Raw genomic sequence first — 10,434 nt, 5'->3', positions numbered from 1 at the left:
CGTCGGCACGGGACTATATGGTAACTGAGGGAGAGGAAATGGCTGTTGCTCTAGCAGCCGCGGAGGGTCACCGCGCAAACAAATCGCTTACAATATCAACGGATTCTAATGAAGCATGCCGTAACTACATCAATGGCAGAATTGGCCAAAAGGCGCTCCAAATCTTCTTCCGCGCTGGCCAACACGAAAGACGAGTTATAACACAACATTTTCTGGATGCCGCGACACACTGAAATTGAGGGCAACCAGAGGGCCGATAAGACCGTTCGCGAGCATACTAACCGAGCGGACCTAAATGGAGACCCCGAGGACTTCATGACGATGACCCCGACCGTACTCCGAAATACTAAATTATCATAGAGGAACGAGGGTCAAATACTCCCCGCTCCATAACATGCTTAATCAATCAACAAGAGGCAGTTTGCTGGCGGAAGCTGCAAACAGGAACCTTCCCAAATCTACACGTACTAAGCAAAATGTTCCCAAACCAATACACGGACATATGCCCATGGTGTGGCGCAAAACCCACCCTTTATCTTATCACGTGGGAATGCAGCAAAAACAAAACATTCCACAATATAGAAAAGTCCGAGTGCGGAGCAGTGGGAGAGTGTGCTCTCCAGAGGCAAGCCAAGTCTCCAACGGGGGCTGGTACATCATGCCCGACGAGCAGCCACGCTCAGTGGTGCCCTGGAATAGGGGCGCCAACCGTGCAAGACGGGAGTCACCATCGACAAGAAGAATATGGAAGTACTCGGTCTGACCGCTGAATGACTCTGCAAATTAGAGCAATAAAGTGTATCCTATCCTATCCTATCCTATCCTATCCTATCCTATCCTATCCTATCCTATCCTATCCTATCTAACAGTTGCGCGCACTTCGATATGCCCGTCTGGAACTTCAAAGCGTACAAGCCACCACCACGCGCAAACTTTATTTTGTTCCAGGCAAGGAGTATAGCCGATTCCACTATAGAGGAACATCACATCATTAAAGGGAAGAAAGGGGTTTCGCGCGGTTTTTATGCACATGGAGTGCATCGTGCGCACGCAAACTCGATGAGCGGAAGCACATGGGCAACCTGACCTTGCCTAACTCAAGGTAACTTAACCGAGCGTCTTTTGAGAACACGTCCCGTCGGGTATATTGCAAACGGGAGGAGCGGAAGCCCGCTGGCAACCTGACCTAACCTTACCTTAACAGTTCAGGCAATCTACTGTGCCATACGGACATCGCAGGGCTGCGGCGTGGAGCACTTCGCGTGCGCGCAATTAAGCGGACTGGAACAGCAGAAGCGGACTGAGCATGCGCGTGACATGCCACTCGCACCTAACATTTCGCCATGTCGAACACCGACACGTCACGAACGCACAAGGAGGCCGCGCGTCGCTCGCGAGGCCCTGCGGTGTGCGCCGCTGTGCGTAGCACGGACATAGGGATCGATGCGTCGAGAGTAAAGAAGTTCGGTGAATCCGAATGCTCGAGGAGACCGACTTTGAGATCTTCGTAATCATCGTCGTCGTGATCACCATCAAGTGAATCACTGGAACTGTCAAAAAAATATGCCGAAGCAGAAAGCGATGTTTCTCCGTAGTTGGAGAGAGAGAGAGAGAGAGAGAGAAAGGCAAAGGAAAGACAGGGAGGTTAACCAGAGATTATCTCCGGTGGGTACGCTGTACTGGGGGAGGGGCAAAGGGATGTGATAAGTGAGAGATAGAAAATGATTAAGAAAACACAGAACACACACACACACACGCGCACGCACGCACGCACGGACGCACGCACGCACGCACGCACGCACGCACGCATGCACACACGCACACACACACACACACACACACACGAACTGTTTCTGTGGGCACTGTAACGCAGCCCGCAAAGGCGTTACTAGTGCTCCGTAGTTGTAGAAAACGTAATGGCGGCACCAGCCCACTGTTGTAGGTACGAAATCGAAGCAAGGCGACAAAGAGTAAACGGCAAGCAAGAGCTCGCCTAGCGGTAAAGAAGACGGCCGAGAGGCGCTGGAAAGCGTCACGTTGTCTGTCGATAGTCCTTCAAAACAACTTCGAAGGAATATCGACCTGGCAGTGGCGGAAGGAAGGCCGATCGCCGGTCACGGCATTGAATTTCCGTCGACTAGTCGCGACTCCCTTGGGGCTGCTTCCAGAATACAGAAATTCAGAACCACTGCAGGATACCTGCGAAATTACTCGGTTTCTAAATAAGGAACGAAAGAACGAACACGGGAACAGCGCCGCCGAACTCTCCAGGCGAACCACTTTTCCTTCTTCCCCACCGTGCCCATTGGTGTTACCCCCAAGGCCCACGTCGAACTCGCGAGAGAGATGAACTTCTGTGGCGGAGCGACCACTATTTCCAGGCGCACAAGGTCGCTCGGCGGGAGGAAAGCTGAATTCAGCGACAAGAGAGGCGGCCGCCACTTGTTTCGGCCGCTCGCCAAAAAACCTGAGCTTTTATAAGCCCACGCTGCATAGCCGGCCTGTAGCGAGCGGCGATCAAGAGGACCGAGTGTTGTAACTACTGCGTCGCCATTAACTGGCGTCCATTGTCTCGGCAGCCGCGCGAAAGGACCCGCTAACACCGACCGGCTTTGTCCGAGGGATGTCGCCCGGAGAACGAGAAAACGAAAGCGGGAGCACCGACGGAGCTCGCTCGTTGGTTTTGTGTCGCGACGCGATGCTCGCCCGCGCATGCATACACGTCTTCGGCTTTGTGGGAGGCCTGAAAGCGGCCACTCTCGACACAGCGGGTTCTTCTTCCCCCCGTCGTTTTTCGAGCCCTCGTCGTGTTTGCAGACGCGGGGAGGAAGTTTTCTGTCAGAACGCGGCGTCGTTATCCGCGTCTGGCGCTCGCGCGCGCAGGGCCAAACAAGAGGGGGCGGAGGGTAATTAATTTCTCACGCGGCCGCGCCTTGTACGAGGTTTCCTCCCCCCTGTTTCTGGCAGCCGTTCCCCAGAACACACACGCATGTATCCGCCCACCCGTGAACAGATTGCCCGTGTCGTGGTGTGGACGCCGACGGGCGATGGTGGCGGCAACTAGAACAAGGCGAGAGATGGGGTAAGCGAGCCTCCTGCACGCCTCAGAGGACACTGCAGTTTCGGGCGCTCCTAAAGTGGAGTCACCACGGAGCGAAGCGTTATGAAGTTGCCGCGAGGGTGCGCAGACGGCAGAGCTACAAGACGAAGCTTTGCGGTATTGGATGAACAGCCGGGGACCACAAAGAACGAGATTTCTTTTTTCTTTAATAGATCCATCGGAGAGCTAGCGAGAGGCGGAAGGTAGCCAGCGACCTGAGGCACCAAGGCGTGATGCAGTGCGTTACGCGCAGCCCCGAGAAGACGCTGATGTACGACGGGAGAGTGTTTAGAGTGTTTTCTTTAAACGCAGGAGGAGCTTGCTTGAAGTGGTGCATGCCAGAACTGGGTTCACGCTTAAGGGCCCCCATGAGCGCGTCGCCAGTTAGTGAGGAAACCGCTTGCTGTGCATTGAAACCGAGGCGTGATGTGGACTGCGGGATACTCTAGAGAACACCATCTCGACCACTTATACCACTGTCACACGGGCGAACTTAACCGCGGTTAACGTAACCGCGGTTATCGCTAAACTCGGTTAGCGCGGTTACACGGCAGGCGAAACTGCGTTTAGGCTGCTAACCGCGGTTGACCGCCAACCGAGCTTGGCAACCTCGGTTTAGTGTAGCCCATAGAGTTTCTCACTATAACACCTAGAGGGAAATCTGGCGCAACCGTCTATGGGAGTTTCTTAAGGGGGCACTTTGCCGTCATATGAATGACGGTATATGTGTCTGCGAGGCTCGTGTTGGCTGTTGTTGTAAGAGGCTTCGTCTAAAACGTGGATATGGCTACATAAGTAATGCGTTCTTAATGTAAAACCTTCATGAAATGTTTCAATTCACGCATATTACATCTTTACTCACCTACAATGCATGACCAAGCGAAGAAAGGCAAGAACAGACGACAAACTGTTTCAAAGCGAGCGCGAACCTTGTCATCCGTCCTCCAACTTTAGCGGCCCACTGATACTTCTTACTTAATATATAGTCGTACACGCAATAACAAGTTCTCATAGTTAAACAAAACATGTTTTCGCGTAATAATTAAGCTAAAACAGCTTTTCACGTGCCGTTTTAGTAGAAAAAGAATCATTGTGACAGACGGAACGGTACTTGCCAAGCACCCGCCGTGGTTGCTCAGTAGCTATGGTGTTGGGCTGCTGAACACGAGGTCGCGGAATCGAATCCCGGCCACGGCGGCCGCATTTCGACGGGGCGAAATGCGAAAACACCCGTGTGCTTAGATTTAGGTGCACGTTAAAGAACCCCAGGTGGTCAAAATTTCCGGAGTCCTCCACTACGGCGTGCCTCATAATCAGAAAGTGGTTTTGGCACGTAAAACCCCAAATATTATTACTTTCCAAGCGCGTCTTCAAGGTGTCCTGTCTCTCCGAGAACTATGCCAATCCGAAGTCACAATATACCGGCATTCCCATGCATACCACAGCGCAGCTGCGCCAGATTTGCTTCTAGGTAATGTAGTGAGAAGCTCTATGGCGTAGCCAATGCTTCCTTTACTAGATGCCTGCCGCGTGAGCCGAGAAGCTGGTTCCTGCCCCTCTCCTTCTTACTCTTCCCCACCCGGGTTAACCCAGGTCGGCTGCGAGCGCTTATGCAAGCGTATAGTTCCAAAGTGCGTTCGTGTAAAGTTGTACTCTCTTTAATTATGTAACCAATGTTTGTTTGTTGAAACATTCATTTGTTCATTAAAAACTTTACCTTTTCGTTCAGTGGACTTAATTTTATTTTATATTTACCCATTAGTGATCCTTAATTCTGACTTTTTATATAGTTCTTTGCCCACCAGGCGTGCTCACATCTGAGAGCAGTGTTTTCGAAAATAAATAACCTACACGTGCAAAACGCAGTCTTACACGTTAAAATTCTCAAATATGACAATTGTTTCTCTGAAAAATAACATCTTTATACCACTGTAAACAAATGTTGAAGAAAAATTATTCAAAATGAAGCCTGTACGCAAGAGATCACATGACGCGTCATCAAACTATTAACCGTGATCGCGATAGACCGTGTAACCCTGGCGGACTACGGTTCGCTTTAAACACGGTTGAGCGAGTTAACCACGGTTAAGTTTAACGGCGGTTAATCTGCCCATGTAACTAGGGTATTAGAGAGCGTGAAACGGGTTGTTGGTGTGTGTAAGATGTTGACGACATTCCTTGCTTGCCAAAACGTTCGCGAGCTTTAGAAAGGCCGTTGATCGGAAAGATGGCTTCTCCGCTAAGAGGGTTATTGCAAGGACAAGCCAGCTTTCAAGGCGACGATGTGTTGGTGTTACTCGGGTTGAAGTTCGTGTTACCATAGCGGCACGTACCGCATAATGAATGCTGAGCCTTGCTCTGTTATCTGCGAATATGCTCCTCGCTGTTACAAGTACATTCGTGACACATTAAGCACTTGAATGAATACGAGCGATTGGATAATGAAATGCTAGCAAGTTTCGAAAAGATGCTGACCTGACCAGTTGGGTAGCGCACCGCACAAGGACGTTTCAGAAAGCTAGTCACTGCACTGTTCAAATATGTAAGCTCTAAGCTCTATTCCGTCTTCTCAGCTCTATGCCGTTCTACTATGGCTTGTACCAGTCAAGCTGTAATGAATATCGGCTGCGTGTTCCCAGAAGTCCGGAAGGCTCACCAATTGTACAGACGCTCGTTCTCTCTCCCGTTCGAACGAAACGGCACACAATTTTCGCTGCAGCGCACGAATCTGGTGAGATAAAGTTTACATATATGGATTGCTGGAAAGATTGACGGAGAGACGGCTACTAGGCGTCTTCGCTCAGTCTGAACACGTTTACGAACATAACCAGCGAGATCTGTTTCACAGAAACAGTTGTTTTATTAGGCAGGTTCGTGTCGATCGAGCACTGCCTTCTCGCATAATTCACGACGAAAAAATCCGCGAAACCAGCAAGGCGCCACATATCTGCTCTTTCTGTACATTCTACGCACACTGAGGCATTCAAGGCCTCAGTGTGCAGATTGATCCTGCGTTTTCTAGTACACTGAAAAAAAAAGAAGAAACAAAAAAAGACGCTTTCAGCCAACTTCCCGGAGTCAGTTTTGCCAGGCCGCCACACACGACCGCTTCTGCTCGCATCAGCATCCGTGCCCGCTTCAGTACCGTGCGTCGTATCCCTGCTGCCAGCATAGTGGCATAGGTCGAAAGTCCCGGCTCCGGTACCCACAACGCGTGGTTGCTGCGGATACTGCAGGATCACGTGATGCCCCGACCAGAGGCTCTGCGCGTGCTGTTGCTGCGGTTTCCAAGGAAACAGACTAAGCGCCGGCCATCGCGGCACCAACGGCTCTGCTTAGCGGGTTCACTACGCCGCAGACTCCTCTGTAGTCGTCGCTGGTGACGTCCCACATCATGATGCCTCCGAGCGTGTAGTTGCGGACCAGGAGTGCCTTGCGATGCACGCTTTCCGCATTCTCGTAGCTCACGGCTTCGTTCTCTTTCAAGGCGACCGGGTTGCCCAGTTCCGTCACATTCGCGTTGCTCCAGGTGTTGTCCTACGTTCCAGAGATGAAGGTGTAATGGTTTCCCAGTGCGCGTGCGCGTGCTAGAGAGCGAGGGACCAATCAATCAATCAATCAATCAATCAATCAATCAATCAATCAATCAATCAATCAATCAATCAATCTTTATTTTACATCCTAACGGATGTTTGCGGCGCGGACATAGAGCCCGCTGTAGAAGGCCCGGCTGGATGTGTGCCCCAGAAACACGGTAGACAATCGTAGCTATAGCGTACGATATATTAAACCGTCTGTACACCGAAAGCATTTAACAGTGACGCTTGGGATGCAGTACATACAGAGATAACTGTAAAAGTCCACTGAAAGCAGAAGCGACGAAACAACGGCTGTATCATTCAGGAATAAAATGAAATAACTAGGGAAATATGTTTCGGAACAAAAAGAAAAGAAGGCAAAAATGTGCAGCCTTATCCTTTTAATCTAAAGTTGGACACACTATGAGTACATTCAACACATATACATACAGATATTCCCCTTCATGTTACTCATCTGTACACAAATGCGGAAAGTTTTAATTTTTCCGGGAGGGGGGGGGGGGGGGGGCTGGAGCCCGACCAGCTGGTACGAAAGGATCCCCAACTGCAGGTTTCGAGGCTTCGCAGCTATTCTTTCCTCTCGTTTCTACGTCACACTTATTTTTTTTATCCGTCTCTCAAGGTCGACTGATTCCACTGATGAGCCCCTTGACAACGCGGCCGAAGCGTCGCTCTTACCATGCACGAATGACACCCGCCGTGGTTGCTCAGTGGCTACGGTGTTAGGCTGCTGAGCCCGAAGTCGCGGGATCCAATCCCGGCTACGGCGGCCACATTTCGATGGGGGCGAAAACACCCGTGTACTTAGATTTAGGTGCACGTTAAAGAACCCCCAGGTGGTCGAAATTTCCGGAGTCCTCCACTACGGCGTGCCTCATAATCAGGAAGTGGTTTTGGCACGTAAAATCCTATATTTCAATTTTTTTTAATGCACGAATGGTGAAAAGCAATGGAATAGGCATAGAATGTTTGAAAATACCGGCTCTGCTCGCACCGCTTCGAAAGAGTACAGACGCAGCTATATTTCGTGCCAGTAACTTGCTCCGAAGCAAAGCTAAAGTGATCGTATTATTTTTCATAAGAGTGTATACGTGCTGCAAGAACAGGTTCGTGGCAAAAAAGAAAAGCGAAACAAACAGACCGGGCAGCGACACACGTGTAATTGTTCTACGGAAACCTGCAAGGTGGAGAAAAGTAATCAATACAGGGAAAATGAGACATCTACCCAGACGTAGCAACTAATTGCTACCAAGACGACCCATACGGCTTCCTCGAAAGAAAAGCCTCGCAGTTTATTAATTATATCCAACTTGCGGTTTTCCGGAGAACTATTACGTCAAACTCTTGCCTTTGCTTCGAGTTCTTCATGAATTCGACTTCGCCCTGCCATCTGCTAGCTCCCTGGTTAGCTCATATGGTAGAGCTGTTGCCCCGGAAAGGCGGTGGTCTCGGGTTCGAGTCCCGGACCAGGACGAATTGCTCTTCAACTGCGGGGCTTTTCTGTAGAAGAAACCGTATGTTTTTTTTTTCTTTTCTGTAGCAATTAGCTTCATCTGAGTGGCTGTCTCATTTTCTTTTTATTCATTATCTGAATGATGCGTAAGCGTGTCGTAGCACTGACGTGGTGTTTCGTGGCAGTATGCTGGCGTGTTTCGTATAATTGCGAGAACGACCGCGAAAGAACCGTGAAACGGAGAAGCGCGCTCGCAACACCGAACTGTTAAGTGAGACCCGCACGAGACGACGTCGAAGAGGCGATCGGAAGACATGTTCGCTGATAATATGCATGTCCCGCAGCGGATGTGGACGTCGGATGAAATGAGCAAGGAGATGTAGCAAATGAAGGAAATATATGCAACATTTATTAGGTGCACTGAACCACTATAAACCGCGATCAACCGTGCTCCGGCATCGAAACGACCTGTGAAAGCAGCAGGGTGTGTGGCCTGTGCTGACAGCTCCGTGAGCGATGCGTTCTCGCCGCTTCGTTGGCGTTGAAGCGAGAGGCAGCACGAAGGTGAATTCGCTCGCTGCGGCGGGCGCTATGCTGAAAGCGATCGTCTTAAGGGACGGACGGAGGGACAATTTTGCCGTTGGGTAAGGATAAAAATGCTTGCGCATTTAAAGCCATCAGATTTCAGTGTGCCGTTATGATCTATGAATTCGTAAGCGCCGTTGAACACCAGCTGATGCCTAGCGTACGTGTTCGAATAGGCCTTCTTCTGCAGCTACGCAGTTCTGTACTGAGTACGCTTTATCACGTCTTCGGCGGCTTCTTGATGACCGACGCTGGAATTCTACGGAATACGTCCGTTATCCTTGCCTTGAGCTCATCCGACGTCCGTCTCGGTCATGTGAACACGACCTTTCACACTACCGCGAAGAAAGAATTCGAGTGGAGACAGCTGAGGTGACTTAGGCCGCCAATTTACAGGCCCGTGCTTTCCAATCTACTGCGCATGAAAAGTCGCGTCCAGCCACTTTCGTGCTCGGCTGCTGCTGTGTGTTGGTGCCCCACCTTGCTTGTACCACAGACGTGGAAGATGTGACAGAGGGATTTCGCTGAGAAACACATCCACCACTCCTCCAAGGATTTCATCCACGTAACGCTGTCCAGTTCAATGTGTGCTCGAAGATGGGACCGATTATAGCACAGGCGTAAATTTCTAACCGCACATTGAACAACCACTGGTACTGATGCCGAGTGCGCTTAGTGCCGAGTACCCAGCGTGGACTGGAGTCGCTCCGATAGTGTCAATTATGCAAATTTACCTGGCCGTTCCTGCGAAAATTTGCTTCATCTGTGCGCATGATGCTGCTCAAAACGTCCGGTGACTCATCGGCTTTTCTGAGGGCTGAATTCGAGAAATCTAGACGTTTCTGCAGGTCCCTATCTTCCAAGCATTGGTGCAGGTTAACGTGGTACGGGTGAAAGGCTGCGTCATTCAGAATCCTCCAAACTGGCGACTTGGAAATTGGTACCTAGGCGGCCACGTCCCGCACACTAGCATGAGGGTTTGAGGCCATAAATGCTAGAACATCCGCGCCTAGACTAGGAATCAAAGACGGAGTCCTCCGCCCCTATTTTTGGAAGCTGCCGGTCTGTCTCAGGTTTTCATAATTTCTGACGATAGTCGATGCGTTTGGTCTACCGCCACACTTCCATGACTGATATATATTTGCGGCCTTGCTCTTGTTGCCATTTGCAGCTCCCATGGCAAGGATCATGTTTTCTTTCTGCTTATTAAAGACATGACGACTGGGATGAAACAATGCGCACCTTTATACTTTTGCACTGACGTTGTCAATTCGCATTTGTGGTGATAGGTCTTGTGGCAAAAAAAGAAGAAAAAAAAAACCACCCGTGCACCTTATCTACGCTAAGACAACTGCTATTACAGCTTGTTTCGAATTAACACCAAACGCGACGTGTCACTTCAGCCGGGGAACGGCTGATAAGGAACTAGCTCGATCACGATGTTTTTCTTTATTTCCTTTGTTTAGTTCTGGCTAACTCAGAGGGAGCTTATTCGAGGGCACTGCTTTATGATGTGGGTGGGAGCGCCGTCACGTGGCATTTTTCGTATTTCGTCGGGTTTATTTATCAGTCGGAAAAAAAGAGCGCGCAATTAGTACGTCGTTGAAAGTACCTCAATTAGATGTCCCTTGGCTGTGCCTACAAGAGCCTCAGTGACACTTTGATAATTAGGATAGTATGTCTCGAGTTAGTTAAAA

General features: G+C 50.1%; 1 protein-coding gene across 1 annotated transcript in view; it reads right to left on the bottom strand.

Annotated features, from left to right (window-relative positions):
• Positions 1 to 6,046: 6,046 nt before the first annotated feature.
• Positions 6,047 to 10,434, bottom strand: part of LOC142586313 (chitinase-3-like protein 2) — a 39,412-nt gene continuing 35,024 nt past the window's right edge. The window contains exon 6 of the mRNA XM_075697558.1: positions 6,047 to 6,637. Within this exon, the coding sequence (XP_075553673.1) occupies positions 6,401 to 6,637 (237 nt within the window). The 3' untranslated portion in view covers positions 6,047 to 6,400. The remainder of the gene's footprint in view (positions 6,638 to 10,434) is intronic.

The sequence above is a fragment of the Dermacentor variabilis genome, chromosome 6, assembly GCF_050947875.1.
Source record: "Dermacentor variabilis isolate Ectoservices chromosome 6, ASM5094787v1, whole genome shotgun sequence".
NCBI classification, from domain to species: Eukaryota; Metazoa; Arthropoda; class Arachnida; order Ixodida; family Ixodidae; genus Dermacentor; species Dermacentor variabilis.
Note: the sequence above shows the minus strand (reverse complement) of the source record. Positions and strands in the feature narration are given on the sequence as shown.